Source organism: Etheostoma cragini, chromosome 14 (assembly GCF_013103735.1).
Source record: "Etheostoma cragini isolate CJK2018 chromosome 14, CSU_Ecrag_1.0, whole genome shotgun sequence".
Classification (NCBI taxonomy): domain Eukaryota; kingdom Metazoa; phylum Chordata; class Actinopteri; order Perciformes; family Percidae; genus Etheostoma; species Etheostoma cragini.
In genome coordinates this window covers 17,314,483-17,333,112 of record NC_048420.1, presented here as the reverse complement: position 1 = coordinate 17,333,112, position 18,630 = coordinate 17,314,483, and the positions used below count along the sequence as shown (strand labels likewise).

General features: G+C 42.3%; 1 protein-coding gene across 1 annotated transcript in view; it reads right to left on the bottom strand.

The window, feature by feature from the left end:
• Positions 1 to 4,401: 4,401 nt before the first annotated feature.
• LOC117957183 (RNA-binding motif, single-stranded-interacting protein 3-like) overlaps positions 4,402 to 18,630 on the bottom strand; it is a 140,281-nt gene continuing 126,052 nt past the window's right edge. Inside the window, exons 10-13 of the mRNA XM_034892779.1 lie at positions 16,484 to 16,594; positions 10,330 to 10,419; positions 8,534 to 8,658; positions 4,402 to 7,977 (exon numbers count right to left, since the gene is read on the bottom strand). Coding sequence (XP_034748670.1) covers positions 7,974 to 7,977; positions 8,534 to 8,658; positions 10,330 to 10,419; positions 16,484 to 16,594 — 330 coding nt within the window. The 3' untranslated portion in view covers positions 4,402 to 7,973. The remainder of the gene's footprint in view (positions 7,978 to 8,533; positions 8,659 to 10,329; positions 10,420 to 16,483; positions 16,595 to 18,630) is intronic.

Sequence of the window (18,630 nt, the reverse complement as noted above, 5' to 3'; positions counted from 1 at the left end):
AACCAACCAGTTAAAGAAATTCAAAATGTACTTCCTCCTTTAAGCCTTTATCAGTTTCTATAGAATTCACCATCAATTCTGCCATCAGCTCCATTATCAATGGGAAAATGCTGCATCCAGAGACACCTAAAAGAGCATGGCTATCCTATATGAATGCACATCAATTTGTACTGCAAGTAGGACAGATTTATATGACGGCACCCCCTTTTTCTTCCTAATCTTTGTATATATGGGAAGGCAGGTGTCGAATTTGACCCAGTGAAGATGCCCATGATCTGTAACCAGCAGTAGTGGTGTGTGTGTGTGTGCATGGAGGGCTTCTCTCTCCTCTGTGAAATAAACACACCAGATAACATCTGTGTTGGTATGCTGCACCCTTGTGGTGCTCAGCTGCTACATCTCTATAAGTCCAGATAAGGAGGCCGCCTGGCTCCAAGGGAGTGCGATTGAATCTGTGGCATTTAACTCGATAAAAGATCCCACTGCATTTTCCCCAGATATAACAGCCTGCAGTGTTTGTTGGAGAAAACCATGGCACCATGAAGAAGTCTCTCAAAGCAGTAAAATGTTTTAAATTACTATAAATGTATCAAACCGACACTTATCTCCGTCAAGTACTGAGGTACTTCCATGTATTAGATCAGCAGATGCAAAAAACTGTGAGTCCGGGCGGCCCAATCATGCACATTCAAGTGCATACGCACAAAAACGCACACACCCACACACACACCAATCCAACGGGTCAATTGTTCTCTATTAAGACGTCCTTTGTCTTGGAGTGCCGGCCTTGTTGCCTTGATCTTGCAGAGACATCACACGCAGTGGAAACTTGGCTACAGTGCAGCGGTGGTATTGACTGTACAGGCGTCCCTAGGAGGTGACAAGGACAGCAATTGATTGGGCCTAAATGAGAGTGAAGAGGAAGATTGATTGCCATCGATCCACTTCTTCTTCCAGCAGTCTCCTCCATCTTTGATTATGACCACTTTACGCCCAATCAAGTGTGTGTGAGCTGTGATGGGGGAAATCCCATTGAGAGGTATTAGCTCCATTTGTGAAGGCTGCAATTATAAGAGGATGTGAGGGCCCGGGGTCAATGCGCAACAGGTGCCATCAGGCTGGATGATAATAATAGTGCTTTCTCCTGCTTCCCACTGCAATTTAGTCATAAAGATAATAGGCTATGGGGAAGATGGCGATGCTTGGTGCATAATAAATGTTTCCATAATAACGGCTTGAGGACAAAAAAACAGCTAGCTGTGATGAAACAATCATTTGTTAAGATTTAAAGAAAACAGCGCTCTACTGTGCTTTTTTTCCACATTTTTTTTATTGAAAGCTTCATCAGAGAGAAAAAAAACAACTCATAAAACCCAAGTCAAATCCTAACATCCACAGATGTACAGATAGTTTTTCAAAGATCACACACACTGAGCAGCGTGTGCGAGGCGTGACCGTGTCCTCCTCGGCGCTGAAACAAATAAAAGTGAAAAAACAAACAAAAACGAGAAAACTAACAAAAAACAAACTAAAAACCGCTCTGCTGTCCTAATAAATAGTTCCTCTTTTTATCTGGGAAATTAATCCCATGCACTTTCTGTGCTGGCTATCTCTAAACAATTTGTCGGCCATTTCCTAGTGATTGAAATGAATTTTGTATTTTTTTTTCGGGGAGCAGTTTTGCACTCCATGAGGGCTGTGCAGGCTGGCTGCGCTCCTGGGGTTGTGTGGCCAATCAATAGCTCTCATCAAAGGTGGACCGGAGCATCAATTAAAAAGCACAGGGCCCTAGCTCTTGTGGGGGGCAGTTTGAGCAATTTTTCCACTGCATTATGTGTGTGGAGAGTATGAGTGAGTGTGTGTATGTGTTGGTCTGTGATGAGTTATTGAGCCACCATTCTCCTGCACACGAGCTGTGAGAGTAACTCTGAACTACTGTTTTCCTAAAACCAGAGAATCAACGTCAAATGGCTACAAGTCCATTTACAAGAAAACTCTCAAACTAAGCATGACATGTAATACACCTAAGGAGTTTGCTCCTGTGACAGTGTGGAAGCCACACTACATATATGACTTTCTGGATCTTGTCAGATTTAAGGAGAAGAAGATAAGTAACCTACTTTGCTTAAAAAAACTGACACCGGTGAAGACTAGTCTCAAGATCTGTATTCATCAGGTATTTCAGAGAAGGTAAGCTCACAAAAGATCTGATTTACCTTGTAGAGAGTGACTGACGAGGAATAAAAGGATCTGTTCGGTCTAAGTGCACAGTATTCTTCCTTCTTTCTGTATCAAATAAACGTTGGAAAGCAATTCTGAGCATCTGATTACACATCCTCCAGACACCAGACGAGTGAGATGTACTGCATTGTGGCAATTCAGATATTGTAAGATAAATAATGAGTCTTACAATTCTGTAACACTTTATATATGATTGCATAAACTTTGTTTTTATCCACGGAAGCAAACAATGTCATCCTGGCACTTAAGCAGGCAAACTGTGAGCACCTGTAGAGCCTAGGTTTATGTATGACAAAAGGGACATTATAGCTTCAGCCTGCTGTCCCTGCTAATAGAAAATAATGTATGCAATTGTGGCATCGTGGCCTATAATCCACGAGTCAGTTACCCAAGTTATTTGCGAGCTATGCTTCGACACTTGTGCTTGCAAATGATTGCAGCATCATGTTTCACACATTTTGTGGGTCCTAGAGGGCTCTTGCATGTTCATGCATGGGTCACAAAGGTGGCGTTTGTTTTGATTAGTGAAACGTGTCAAAATGAACACAAGAGGACATTAGGTCGTGTTGCCAATCGCAGCTTGCAAGTTGCAAAATGAGAGAGCAGCAGATTGGAGTCTGAAAAGGATGCTGATGTGGAGATGAAAAACAGGAAGAAAGGGAATGTTGCAAACCGATGGATTGAAAGTGGTGGTTAGGTATGTTAAATACAAAACTTAAGGTGGGAAGACGTGAAAAAATTGTGATCGTGTAGACTGTGTAGAAAATGGGAGAAAGAGTCTGTCCCGGTGTGATGGTGTAGGAAAGGAAGGGTGTTGCTAATTAGCGAGGGGTCGGCCTGGTCACGTCCTGGAGTCCTGTACCGAGGACATAGTGCTGCATGAAGTCAGAGAAACTCCACGCTATGACCACGTCTGCCCTGCAACAGGATCTAATGATCCCCCTCCTCTTTCTTTCTTTCTTTCTTTCTCACACATACACATTCTCTCTTGGTATAGCTGGCTCCTGGTTTGTGCTGACATACGTTACTGGCTGACTGGGAGAAAAGCATTTCTGCTACAGCCTCCCTAAAATTGCAAGCATGCCTTCTGTATACTTCCACAAAGGTATTGGTATTCTGAAAAGGTACATTATGCCATTGTGCTATTAAGAAAAAAACATTTCTGTTCAGTTGGGTAATCGTTCAGATCTCCGTGAAATGTTGGTACCATACACAAAAAGCACCTGCCTTAACATCTTTTCCTCCAATCTCCATTAGCAAAAAATAGCTGATATTCTTTGTTGTGCATTTCTTCCAAAATCTTTTGGCTATTTGAAATCCTTTTCTCCATAATGCCATTACTATTGAATCTCAGGCCATTTATGGGACGCTCTGCTATGCTTATTAAGTTTCAAAAATGTCTTCTGTACTCTATAAAACAGCAGCTGTTAAAGTCTTGAGAACTTGGTTATATCTATGCTGAATTTGCGGAATTCATAACCTCGCTAGTTAAACTCTTGAGTACAAGAACTCTTCAGATACACACACACACACACAAACACACACACACACACAAGCTTAAAACTGGTAAAGTTAAAGTTGAACAGCTCTCTTCATACTTCAAATGCAACAATATGTAACGGAATGGCGTGTTGGGAAAGTCAGGTGAGCTCTAAAACCCAACATTTGTCAGTTGTTAGCCGTTTACGACTGTAATGTGGCAAAGACTTGTTCATTGGGGGTTTAAGAGCAGATCAAGACTCGAGGCAAATACGAGCAGATGTAGATCAGATTGACTGATTGGACAATACGCAGCTTAACTGTCATTGAGAGAGTTTGAAGACATTTAGCTTTTGACCTCCGTTGTTGGATGGAAGATAAGAATGTACGGCCGGTATTAACACTGACTGCAGAAAAAGAAAATGTACATATGGCACTTCAGGATTAGAACCTGTGTGCCAGTTTCTTTTGTGTCATTAAGTGAACAGGTGGCCTGTTAGGAGTGACTTGATGGCCAAGTAATCAACAGTGGCCGGTTCGTCACAGAGATCAGTGAGCACATTGAAAGCACAAGCCCGAGACAGCTTCCTCTTTAGCACCATAGAGTAGCTTCGATATCGTTCAGCCTTTCTTTAGCACAACTGAATCAAACAAGCTCTTCCATGTGCTTTGCTTTTTTATACTATCACAAAGATAATTTGGAATCATTTGGAAGTTTAGTTAAAAGGCACTCAATGTACAATTTGATTGTTGGTTACAAACATCGCCATGATGACGTAGCTAGCCTGTAATGTGCACAACACGCCATCATGAATGAGTCACATGAACTGCAAGAGCTCAAGTCAAACCAACCCCTTTTTCTGTCAGGAAGAAAGGGTTCTTTTGAGGGACACTCGGGTGGATCCTATTGCCCCGGAGGGAGACAAATTGGGCCCGTCAAGCCTCATTGCGAGAGTGACTGAAATTGGTTGGTGGTTCTGCTTCTGCACCATCCAATAAAGAGAAGAAATCTCAGAGAGAGGGCATGAGAGGGAGGAAAAGAGAAAGAACGAGGGAAAATGAGAGCAAAAGGAGCCTGGCTTGGCCATGGTAAATTAATGGTGCCAGTGAAGCAGGGAAAAAACTGTGTCTTTTTAGTGCTGTAGCCCAACAGTGGGGCAGAGCGGCCGGGCACGGGCCAACAGAGCTGACACACAGCGCTACTGACACACAAAAGGCTCCTGTAATGGGGGCAGAAATGGCCGCTGTCCCACAGGCAATTTCTTCAGGGTACAATCCTCTGAGATGAAATCATTGAAAACCTCACACAGCTCTGGGATGGAAAGACCAGATAAGATGTGACGGGGTTGTTTGTGCAACAAATTGGGACAACCAGGGGTGTAACTGACACTCAGTGGTAGGGCCGCAGAAGCAGCTGCCATCAACATCTTGTTAAGGCTGGTAAGAAGCCTAGTTAGTTCCCACAGGGGTGCTGACCTCCCCTGCTTGTGCTGGACAAATGATCAGGGGGATGTTCAAGACACACAGTCCTTTTCTATCCTTTAAACACACTTCTTCTACGCCTTGTTAGTGTCACAGAGTGATGTTTTCTTTCAATACAAATAGGTCTTCTGGCAGGTGTGTTTATAAAGGAATGGTGAGACATTTCTTCACAGTAACTTCCTTGTGTCTGTGCAGGTTGACTGTCAAGCTCAAGGTAATGACAAGACTCCAGTAAAGTATTGTGCCTGGCCAAATAATAGTCTGGCACAGAATCCCCTCGTAAAACCACAAGGTGTTGTTTTTACATTTCGTTATTTTTGTACAGATTAAACAAAAGAGATAGTAAGAGAGTACCGTATGTATCGGTGAGCTTTAGAATTTCTGGTAGGTTGATTTTTCTATCTTTGCAAAGAGCCGGGCTGGCTATTAACAGTCTTTGTGCTCAGCTAAGCTAACCAGCTGCTGGCGGTAGCTTAATATTTACCGTACAGACGACAGTGAAATCGATCTTCTCATCTTACTCGAAGAAAGCAAACAAGCATATATTAGAAAATAATCAAATTATTCCTTTAAGATTTTCTATTACTTCTTCACTGTTGTTTTAATAAGTTTTGGCTGCATAATAGATTTAGTTAGAACCATTAAGTGCCAAAGTATATGCAATCATTGCTAAAGACTATAAACTTAGATTTGATCTGTGACTTACCTGGTGTTCAATATGCAGCAAACACCACTCATCTGGTAATCTGGGCAGGTAAATACTCAAAAATGTGACCTAAATTTGGTGATAAGTGAAAGAGATTACCAGAAGGTCAAGCAACAGCAGTTCCCAGTTCAACACTGCAGCTCAGTATGCTGAGGAATGGTTGAGTTAAATATGATTAAATTAAAGAGATAAAGAGCTAGAAGCAATGCGTTGACAACCACAGAGCGTAGCAGCAACATTCCCCAATCTGTTTCCTAAAGTTTTCCCTGCAGGATCTGATAGAGAGAGAGAGAGAGGTGGAATGCAACCACGGTGTGTGAAAGCATTGTCAAAGTGATGAGACATAGAAAGTAACAAAAAGACAAGAAGAGGAGGTGAAGAAGTGAAGGTAGGACTGCCACTGGTTGAATTACACTTGAAATACTGTTTGATATTTGTGTTTGAGTTTGTACAATAAGTGTGTGTATGTTTAGTGTGTGTGTGTGTGTGTGTGTGTGTGTGTGTGTGTGTGTGTGTGTGTGTGTGTGACGGCTTGGACAACTGTGGAAAACTAGCTTAAACCCGGTTAAAAAAGAAGATGTTAAGGATAGTAAGGACTGGTCCGGCCATCAACGTCAAATAAAAACAACGACAACAGCAACATCAACAACAACAACAATATCAACATTAACATCATCATCAACAACAACATCAACAACAACAAAATCAAACGGAAAAATGAAAAGGGAAAAAAAAAATACTCTGGTTCAGAGTGTCTCTTCATCTTTGGTATAAAAATGGCCATCCATGGGCTGCATTTGATCCACAACTAGGAAAGACTACAGAAATTGTCAACAATTTCTTCTATTGCTTTTGCACTGATTGGTTTAAACCATTAGCTCCTACTGAATCTACTGTTTGTGTTTCACTGCCGGAATTTTTTCCATAGTTTTTGTTAATTTTATAATTTTTTTCTTCTTCCTTTTTTTTCTCCTTTTTGCAGTGTGACAAGCAAAGCGGGCTAAAAACATCTTAAAGCTCATAAAAAAGGTAAAATGTGGCAGATAAAAAGCACTAATGTCATTGACCGCAACTTTGCCATGTAAAATAATAATTATGATAATAAAAAACAAGTTCAGCATTTGCAACAGACTGCATCCGCAATGCAGCATGTTTTTTTCTGCTTTCATTTTTTTCTCATAGTGAAAAATCTCTTCAAAGCTTCTTCTTCCCCCCCAAGTCTCATCCCCAAACATACATTTTGTTTTCTTCTGACACTTAGTTACCTCTGACATTATAATTATCAAAGTTTTCTTCTAATGAAGAAAAGGAAAAAAAGCTCTTCTCTATTAAATCTGTACAGCTTATGTGATAGATTCTTTTTTTTCCTCTTAAGAACAACTCATCCAGTGTCTTGTACCCTCCAAGTGGTCCAAGAGACTGATTTAATTTGCTTCCCCCCCCCAACCAGACGTCAGACTTTAGCTCTGTAAAAAGTTTCTGACACAATTCAAATTAAGGCCATGAAGATTCAAGAAAGAAAAAACACTTTGTTTTTGAATATATCTAGAAAACTAAAATTTAACACTAGAACATAAAAAAGAGTGAAAAGAAATTGTAGCTTAATATCTGAGGAAGACAATCTGTGTGTATCTCAAACTTGACTCCCTTTTTCTAATTACAAAATAAACTTCATCACCTACCTGCACATTCAACCTTTTTTTTTGTCATTTTTTCTTACTATTTTTTTTCTTTTTTAATTGGTTGAGATTTCTTTGAGAAACTTTTCAAGCTTCAGCCCAGCCCCCCTTCAGGCAGGTTCCCAGACTAAACAATTTCACTTCTTTGCACTGTGCCCAGCAATTTTCTCATCCCCTTCCTCAGCACTCCTTTCCTCCTTCTTGCTGCTTTTTTCTTTTTCTTTTTTTTCTCATAGGCCAGGTAGGAAATGAAAAAAGTGTCTCTTTTTTGGTGCCTGGGCAATCTGGAAGCAATCTCTTTCTTTTTTTCTTTTCCTCACACTCACAGTGCAGCCACCTTCTGTCTCGAGGCAATGCTGTCACAGGAACATTTGCTCAGGCCGTTGCTATCTGATGAAATAAGAGAAAACAGAGAGGGAGGGAGAGAGAGAGAGAGAAAGAGAGAGAGAGGTGCCATTGTAATCAAAGCACAATATTACAAACACAGGTAAAGCAATAGAGCTGACAGCCGCCAACCCAGCCAGAAGACCGAAGCTAAATGAAGCACGCTAAACAGTTCTGATCGGGTCAGAAAAGCAAAATGTTCTACCAAAACAATGAGCAAATGACAACAACAGCCAGGAGTAATTTGAGTCCTTTACATCTCCGTCTCTCAGTTCTCTCATTTTATTTAGAGTAGTATTTTGTATTGTGCTGCTTGACATGACATTCATCACATGACACAATATACAGAGATTAAAACTCAAATGACAAATGTATATACTCTCACAATATAAATTGTCATAAGACCCACACCTTTGAATGTAAAAAAAATAAATTATTGTGAAAAATATTCATCTTTACTAAAGAAAATGATTCATAATAAATAGTTAAAACTACCCTGAAATGACAGAATACCATATTAAAGTGGTTGACAGCATCTATCCTGCTCCACTGTTTGACTTACTTGGACTGGTATGAGTATGTGGGAACATGTTCGCCAGCACCGTCCACCTGGATCTGTTGCTGCTGACCGGCCACCTCCTGTGACGAGGGAGCCACTGTCTGGGGGGAGCCGTCCGTCACCACTCCCTGGGGACGCACACGGGAGGAAATGTGTCAGCACTGAACTTTAACAAGCGTCTCTCTGCAAAGCTTGGCACTTACACACTACGGACTGTGAAGCCCCCTCAGACAAACTTGTAATTTTGGGCTTTAAAAATAATTATGATAATATTTACAAAATAAATGACATCAAATAAAAGCGCTCAGACAGACAGGTCTATCACTCTGAACTCACATACGAGCAATTCTCACACCTACAGAACTTTAACATTTAAAACATTATTCTTTTTCCTCAAGAGATGCCAATGCACTGCCTGTCAGAAATGCAAATAAAATAATTAAATTGTTTGGATTTATAAACAGCAAAAGTGCAGACATGCAGAAATGCTGTTTTGATTTTTAACATGTCACTCAAATGTGTTAACAGCATTATAAGAAGAATAAAAGACCTTTATATCTGAGCTGCTTGAGTAGAACAATTATATCGAATGTGAATAATGAAAACAAAGTGGTTTAATAAAACAAGCAATATAAAAGTATCATCAGCGTGCTGTGACTTGACCTAGGGGTTAGTGTGTGTGAGTCAAATATGTACAAATAACAAAAAAAGATCTTTAGTACAAAATGTGCAAAAATGCTTGTAGACTTTTACATCTTTGAGGTTAAAAAAAAGGTCTTTAAAGATGACCATGTGTACTGAATTTATTACAACAACCTCTCAGCCTTTGTATGTGTCTAGCATTAACGATAGCCCCTGTCATTGAGTCATCTCAATCACCTTTAACAAGCTCTCAAGGATACAGCGTCCTGCCCATACATCAGCCCTGCAGACACTGGCTGATGCAGTGATATACACTCCACTGCTGATGCTAGCATTCAGTAGACAACGGTGAGGATGAAATAGGTATGATGCGCCATGGGCTACACTACAACTACATTTCTCTCCTCCGTCCCTTTCTTTCAGCTTAGGACGTGGGTATAAGAGGTGTGGGGGAGGAGCGACTAATGGGCCTGTCAGGGGAAACTGTCATTGTCCGTGGCTGGTGGGCTAACCAGAGCTCCGTGGCTGACGAATATGTGTGTCCCAGCTACCTACCAGCCCGGACCGGCTGTGGCAGAGAAGAGAGAGGGAGAGTGAGAGAGAGAGAGAGAGAGAGAAGGAGAGAGAGTGAGACGGAGAGGGAGAGAAAGCACCGCCGGCACTGTGTCTCATTTCAGCTCCTGTCATCTGATACACGACTGATAGTCCATCTGAATACGACCGTACTGTCAGCCGCCAGACAGCCGTCCCGCTCTCCTCTCCTCGACGGCCTGCCTGCCTGCTTTCCACGTTCATCATTTCACAGGCTGGGCTGCCCGAACCTGACAGGAGCTCAGACAGCCGCCGTAGAAGTGACAAACTCTGTGCTGCACTTGAACTGTCTTTCCCAAATACTATAAAACTTCTGACTCATCTTGCTTTGCTTGCAGTTTTCCCCCCTTGTTAAGTGCTGGTGGTGTGAGGCCATTTGTTCACAGAGAAACACAAGCAATTTACAGCGTGCTTCAAATGTAAGCTGTCTATTTAATAAAGAACTGAGCACATGTGGGTGTTAGTGAGCGGGGTGTCAGGAGTAATGATGTCCTCCTTTGGGTAAACGTAGGCAGATTTGTGATTATTGGTAAGTAGGCTACCGTGTGCATGCGTACGAGTCTTACCTCGACAGGGACGGCTGTTGGAGGCACAGGAGTGTACTGGGGAATGTAGGTCCCTTGCATAGGCGCCGCGGCAGCTGCAGCAGTCATATACTGAAACACAATGAAAAGAAAATATCAAAATAACTGCTACACATCACAATACACACGTTACATACCAAATGCCGATCCAAAGTGGGACAAAAAAGACTAGACAGATATCCAACACGGATATTCCCAGTAAGTTTCATTCACTTCAATTAGAAGTAAGAATGTGTTGTCCAATTCCAATTCAAAACAATTGGGAATGTGAGCTTGCTGTGACTTCAGCATCCTTTGGAGGGCGCTAAATGAATATGTGTGCTCTCAGAGCAGAGCAGAAGAGAGTGTGTGAGGTAGACAGAGGAAGAGGGGGAGGAAGAGATGTCCAGCTGTTCCACCAAGACTTCATAGACAGGCAAATGCACCACTCCATTGAGAAGAAGATAAAAAAATATGTAAAAAAGTTGAAGGGAAAGAAAGAAGAGTGAAAGAGAGAGAAAGGAAGCAGTTAAGCAGGAGGTCTTTTGCCTGTGGCCTATATTCCTTTAGACATGCCTGCCCTGGCTTTTAACTGGGTGCTAGCGTACTCCATGATGGCAATTTTACAGACGTGACACACGTTACATGACAGCCACAGGGCTTTCACATGCAATATGAATGAGGTCACGGCACGGGCCTGATTTGCCTGTGTGTGTGCTTCTTGATTAGCACATGCCTGTGGATAAGAAAATGACTATGAACTATTGAGTGAATGAGTTCTCCTGTGTGCAGCTGTGTGTTGGGAACTTACATGCTTATGTGTGTGTGTGTGTGTGTGTGTGTGTGTGTGTGTTCTTGTGAGAGACAGACAAAGACAAAGAGGCTTGGAACGATAATGCTGCAGTACAGCGCCAACGGATGTGATCCCAGATAAAAGCCACCAGGCTGCCTTTCCGCCTCTCCCTGTCTTCCTGCTGCTTTTCCGGACCCCAGAAAAAAAAGGGAAGTACAATCTCTTTCTTTCTGTCTTATTTTTCCCTTCGCCGCTCAGCCCCCCTGCCAGTGCTAAAAAGCATGGCAACAGTATGCTGTAGGAGGCAGTAATGGAGGGGATGTGCCAGGCTGCGGAGCCTTTCTTGGCCGTGGGCCCGGCGGTGCTGGTGAAGTGTCATTACCGGCAGCGTTGCTAATGGATCGGGTACGGCTCCACCGCTCACCGCTAATGAGAGCAGCTAAAGGCCATGGACATGGGTGATTAACTCCCCCACCGTCGCTACACATGGCCAGTAGGATGCCCTGGGATGGTGTGCTTTCGGATGTGAGTTTGACTGTGTGGGCCTGTGCGTGTGAATTTAAGGTTATCACACCTTCAGGGCTGTCACACTCAAGACCGGGTGAGGGGGCACATCCAGACTTCCTGACACATTACCACATTACCTCTCTGTCTCATCCCTTCTTCCCTCTCACCTTCCTGTCACTCACTCCTTTCCCTCCCTCTTTTTTCTCGCTCTCTCAACCTGCTATTGTCTAAAAGGGCCTATCAGGTTGTTGAAGTGACCTTCTCCCTGGTGAATTGAAACCATGCATACCAATTTTTCTCAGGACTTTAAGTCTACGCCTTTACTTCCCATTAACTTATTCAGTCAACTCACCTGTGAGGGCTGCATGAAAGCAAATGAAGGGAAGCAGGAGATAATTAGCAATATCCAAATCTCCCTGTCAAAGGGATGATGTCCATTTGAAATGTTATATTTCTCTGCAAGACTGCAAAAGGAATTTAAATTAGATTTAACAAGAAAATTTAATAAGATAAGGTTTTTACCTTCTACCATAACCATTAGTTAACCTATTTAATGGGGCAGGTTGAGCAAGGGCATCTTCCTGCAGTCGCTGCTATGGAAAGTCAGGGGGATGTCAAGCTTGGCTACGGTGAATTGAGTTGCTATGGCAAAAGATGATTTTTGTCCAATTTCAACTTTTAATACTTTCTGTCCATAGTCAGGGGACAGGTTTGGGTAATATAAAACATCCCTAATTGGCAATAAATGGTGTTTCACTCTCAGCCAGTCACTCACACACACACACACCCGTGCACGGAGACACACACACACACACACGCACACGCACGCACGCACGCACACTACACAAACACACACATACACACACACATACCTGCGACTGGAGCAGATGGCGTGTACGTATGTTTGATGAACGGGAGGCCTGAATAGTTCCTTAACGAGGCTAGTGTGAGTAGACTCCTTAAGTCTCTTCTCTACCATCACTCTCTATGACACACAACTAAACTACAGTATAAAGTCAAACCGCAATGCAGCAATGTCAGGACAACAAAACATTTACATACCATACCATAGACAGGACCACTCTGGTACCACAGTGGTTTGGGCCTCTGCACGGAGTGAGACAGGGCAATTTATGTTTGGTGGGTGCAAGGATGATAGCGCAGTTTACTTTCTGAATTTCCCCCTGAAATTTTAGTTCTGCCTCTGTTGGGCTGCAGCACAATCCATTAGCATGCTGAAACGTTCAAATACATCATCCACCTCTCTGTCTGTCACCCAGCCTCTATATATATCTATCTATCTATCCCCTCTGTGTTGACATGCTGTTCTGTTGCATCGCCTGCGAGGTGGAGGATAACAGTTGGTCAAGGCAAGAGCATCTAGCTACTCATTGGAGGTTATTAATGGCAGAGCAGCGTGGGGATGGGCTCTGATGACTATTGATCTTAGCTGTGGGGCTCCACACAATGGGAACTATTGGAGCTGCACTCAGCGGCTATGAATCAAAGTGCTGTACCAGTTCACCATGAAAGCCTTCCGTATGTTGGCTCCCAGGCTTTGTTAACACCTCGCCTGCAGAGATTTAAAGCATACTTGCAAAAATCTGTGTCATCTTCTTAATCACTTCCTTAAACACATTTGTAACATCATCATCATAATTTAAATTCATACAAAAACTTTTGAAAATAAATGAATTTACTTCTAATTCAGATTAGTGGCACAATTTTTTGGGTTACAAGCCCGTAAACACATTTAGAAAAGGCCATAAAAGGTTATCCCTCCCTTAACAATTACCTTCAAGGTCCTGCAGGGACTTAACTGCTCAATGATACTGGGATATAACCAGATGTTTGAATGTGGAGCTACAAGAGGAGAAAGTGCATGTACAGTCAACACTCGGGTAAGTAAAGGTTAAATATGGCCACACACGCTAATGGAAATTTACAATAACATACTGTACTTAGACTTTCCTATAGAAAACCAAGGGAAACCGCACAGATAATAGAGGGAAGCTCTCACACAAATCTGTCTTTCAGGGACAGAGAAGTTGTCAATCACCACTGTCACCATGACAACAGAAACCTGGGTTCTACATGCCATGACAGAAATAGTATGGAAAACATAGAGGGAAGGTCACCTCTTGTCATGTCAAACACTTTGTCGTTCACACACAAACGCAGACATTGAGATGCGTACAAACACACACAAATACTAAAATGATAGAGCATGTGCACATCAACATTTGCGCAGCAACTTACAGGCAAGAGCAAGCCCAAAGCATGACAGATAGACTCCTGCTAAGTGGTTAGAGCACGGATATAGTAAATAAATCAGTAACAGAGCAATATGCACCAAACCTGCTAAAATAAATCAGTGAGGAGCATGGATGGCATGTTTATGTGTGCCATCCATAAACAGTGAGCCTGAGGTTCTTCAGCATTCTTTAATCAAGTTGTTCAAGATAGACAGACACCAAAGTGAGCTGGGTAACTATACAAGTTGTTTAAAACAGAACATTTTCTGGTGAAGCAGCTAAATTCCAAAGCGGTGACCTTCAGACGGCCCCGATCCATGCTTCCTCATTATGAGGTGAGCTTTTCCTTGCCACTCCTTTTTAACAGGCCTAAGTTAGGCCTGTTAAAAAGGAGTGCCTAACCCTCCGTGCCGATCCTGGCTGCAGAATAACATGGCGTTCTCGGAAAGCAATGGTCACCACACCAGTGTCGCAGCTTGGGCGGACCGGGAACATTTGGTTCTTTTCTTGGAGAGAAGAAGAAAGCCACAGCCATACACAAACAGCCGCAAAGAGTCCTGGAACAGCCAAAGAGTATTCTGAGGTGTGGCTTCTCCGTCAGCGGCCAAAGGCAGGCGTGATAAATTGTTGACTCTGGAGCCGCTACTCATGGCAGGTGATCTTCAGTGGTGAAGTTTAAGTCATGTGACTAGTTGGGGCAATCAAAACAACCTCACCACATGTGTGTACACTTGAGGAATGTGCTCTTAGAGAATGTGGTGTCAAGTCCAGTTTACTACATGGATAGTCACAGATCCTGGTTCCTAACCTCTGCTTTAACAGGCTTTCTCAATCAGACGTTATGGAAGGGCTTTCACATCTGGCTTTAAAGGAAACGTCTCAATTCACATTGATGATCAAGAGTGGCATGCCGTGTGTGCAGCTCAGCCATAGAGAAGTTATGCTACACAGCACATCGCCTCAGGAAAGCTAAGCAGGCAGAAAGGGGAGAGGCAGAAAGGGAGAGTAAACCAGAAATAAATAAAAAAGAGAGAGTGTGTCTTAACCCACTTTCTCTTATAATACAACCCATCAAACATCAGAAGCCATCATCATAGATTAGCCTGTCTCTAATCCTGGCTGTTAGCACAGCTGGGGCAGATTAGGGAGGGGGCATTCCTGACAGAGCCAACATGGCGTCACAGTTGCTGACAGCTCACCTGAAAACACATGGGTAACTGTACAATACAGCACTGTTTCAATCACACACACACACACACACACACACACACAGACAGAGAGATCAAACGTAGTGCCGAAGCAAAGCTGCATGCTTGCCTGCCCCCGGGCAGCAGGGTTAGGGCAGGAAGTCAGGATTCAGAACTATGCAACACCTCTAAGTACACTTGATCCTAAAACAGGGGGGAGTTCCTGGTTTAGGGGGCGACGACTGTAAGCGAGTGTGTGTGTGTGTGTGTGTGTGTGTATGTGTGTGTGTGGAATAAAGAAAACTGATAGAGTGATATATTTGATGTGTGATTTAGAGAGTGAGTGAGACAGAAAGTGTGAGAAAGAAACAGAAAAGAGAGGGTGAAAGTGAGGAAGGTGGAGAACAGAGGGCCCTGTCACACTGTTAAACTTCACAGGAAATCTGTTTAATGTGGAAGATCAGGCAGGAAACATGCTCTCTCAATATCTGGCGGTGAATGCATGCAGTGTTAAACAAATGATACGGCAGCTCCATGGCAGAGCACATGTGGTGACAGCCTAAGAAGGTTTGGCTTTCTTGAAAGGAAATGTAAAATCCATCTCTTCTCAATGTGTACTTTGTTTTAGAACCAAATGAACAATGTTCGCCAAAAAAAAAAAATAACGACTCCACTTGGTCCTCCTGACCCAAACCTACTGTGTAACGGACACCTGCCGTTTTCTCTTTACACTCATGCAGACTTTGAGATGTTTTTCATAACTGAGCTGGTATTAGAAAAAGGAATGACAGCAACACTGCTAGCTACAACTACATTTTAAGTGCACCTTTCTATGAATAGATTTGCAGTGTTTGAGCATTCATTGTTCATCCCCTCAACTGTGTCCATGCTACTTCCAGCGTTTAGAAAATAACACATTATAATGAACCTGGTTAACGTGCATTCCCTATTTACAGTGTTTTACAAAAGAATTACTGAACTATTAATACTAAATACTAAAAGCAACAGTGAATCTTTGAAAAAGTACTGGACAACAAAAAAGAAGAAAATCAGGCTATAGACTTAAATCCAAATTCAATGATGTTTTTCCCCAAAAAACATGCATAAGAAGGTGACATTATTTTCCCAGCCCTGTGTAGTATGTCCAGGTACTGTATCAGACAGTGCAGCTTGCATGTAGCATAAGAAGTCTGGGAAAATGTACATGCACAGCAATATTCCACTATTATTCTGGTTGGATATTCCAAATAAGGCCTTTTTTCCAAATAAAGAATTTTCCATTAAAGACGTGGGATATTCCGGTAATAAGTGCATATAAACGTAGTCAGGGCTGCTCGTAAAGCTTCCGTCTCTGATCGCACAGTACGTTTATCAACTTGGGAGGTTCTCTTGTCTGGATTATGAAGAGTACTTACACTTCCTGTAGTGCCCAGGGACAGATGGTTCATCTGTTGGGCGAGAGGGCCCATCATGCTGGCAGGCTGCATGGACATAGTGTGGTCCATGGCTGGCGTGATCACTGCACCCTGGTAGGGAAAAAAAGACAAGAAGAAGGTGAGATAAAAGATTTGCATGTTCTTATACTTACTTATTGGCTACTACAAAGTGGTTGATAGTCCTCCTGGACATCATGTTAAAACTAAACCCGCAAAAAAACCACTACAAAAAATGTTGTATATGTATATGTAAATGTGGATAAAAGAAACATATAACATATATAAGGGTGTAGGGTGTGGTGTGTTGGGTGGCAAGGTTTAAAGGAGGCCAGGCAGGACGTTTGGGTCAGTCAGAGGACAGGAAGGAGAAAGGTTGGTGAAATCGTCAAAAACTTAAAAGCAATAAAAACAGAGGAAGTGAGAAGGGTGGGGCCTGGTCAGGGGTGACGCGAGGACAACACAGCCAGAGAAGAAGAAGGGAAGAAGGACCGTGTCAATAAACAGCAACAGAACACAGGGAAATTTTCAAGATCAATTTGTCTTTGTTCCATCAAAATAGTCAATATCCGCTGCTGAGTTATCAACAACATGGGTTTGTGCGTTAATGTCATTAATTGCTGAGCAAGGACGCTTTCTCTCTGTCCCTCACTCTCTCTGTCTATTACTCTTTCACTCACTCTCAAGCCTCCCTTCTTGGTATAATGCGTGGCATGTTTTTCCCTAACGGGCGGATGAAAATGCTAGAAGCTTCTTTTTCACGGTGCAGTGGAACATGAGGGAAAGTGATGAAACCATTGTTGCTCTTTCATCCCTTGTCATGATAGCTCCATTTCCGCAGCACTGAAGCCCCAGGAGGAACGCATTCATAACCAAACCCTTTCCCTCTGCTCGGCTCGCTCTCTTCTCACTTTGTGTGTGTATGTGTCTGTGTGTAGGAAAGGCTGCAACACACTGTGTGTAAAAGCATTAGCGCATGAGTGCCAAAGAGACTGACTGTGTGTGTGTGTGTGTGTGTGTGTGTGTGTGTGTGTGTGTGTGTGTGTGTGTGTGTGAGCGTGCAACTCCAACAGTGTATGTGAGAGTGTGCGTGCTTGTGTGCACCCCACTGGTAACTCTGTGTGGGCCTATTGGAGAACAAACTGTGCAGACACAGCCTGTCAGGATCGCTCTGCTTGTCTACTCCCTGCATTCACAACACACAGCTAACTCTCTCTCCTCCCCTGTCTCTCTCCCTCTCCCACTTCCATATGCAAGCTTCATGTGATCCTTCCCGGAGTTTCACCTCAGCACAAAAAACTGGGCAGAATGCAAAGATCAGTGGTGGAGGAAGTATTACAATTTCACCAGCTCTTTGTAAGTCTCTTTATAACATAGTAAGTGTTTACAAAGTGCTGATCTACACATCGCTATATTAAAACAGATTGCACCACACAAACGAAAGGGTGTAATTTCCACTGGGGTTGGGTTGGGTGCCTTCTTGGGGGGTTGGGTTACTTATAAAACTGCCTTATCTTACTGTAATGTCGGGGCTATATGATGCCTAAAAGACACAGATGCTTAAATATGATTATAATAATAATAGTATAATTTGTACAAAAATACAATAAAAACAAATAAAATGTAAAAATGAGTTGATATTTAATATTTACACCCAATAACTGCCAGGTGAAACAGTAGCGTAGCTAAACGGGACAAACTAATGTATGTTATAATATATATTATGTTCTTATAAATAGAAGAGATTTTTTGAAATATTAAATATGGTCTATATATCTGAACCAAGCCATCTACATGACAAAATAATGTCAGTTAGATTATTGTAAGATGCCCCTCTCTTTCTAAACTGCACAGACATTAATATCTAATAATAATATAAGGTTTAGCAAATTTATTATATATTGTTGCTCCTTAAACTTTAAGAAATATTATCATCAGTTTTCTTTGTATTTTTAGTTTCTTGAACAATGTTTTGGACGGCTCCACAGATATTTGCAGCCGATTTACACATTTCTAAGTTTCTTCACTACTGAAATGAATACATTCCATAAGTTTTAATGGTGCAACCTTCAAAACGTTAAGGTTGCACCATAAGGTAAAACTTATAGAAACAAAAATATAAAATGATA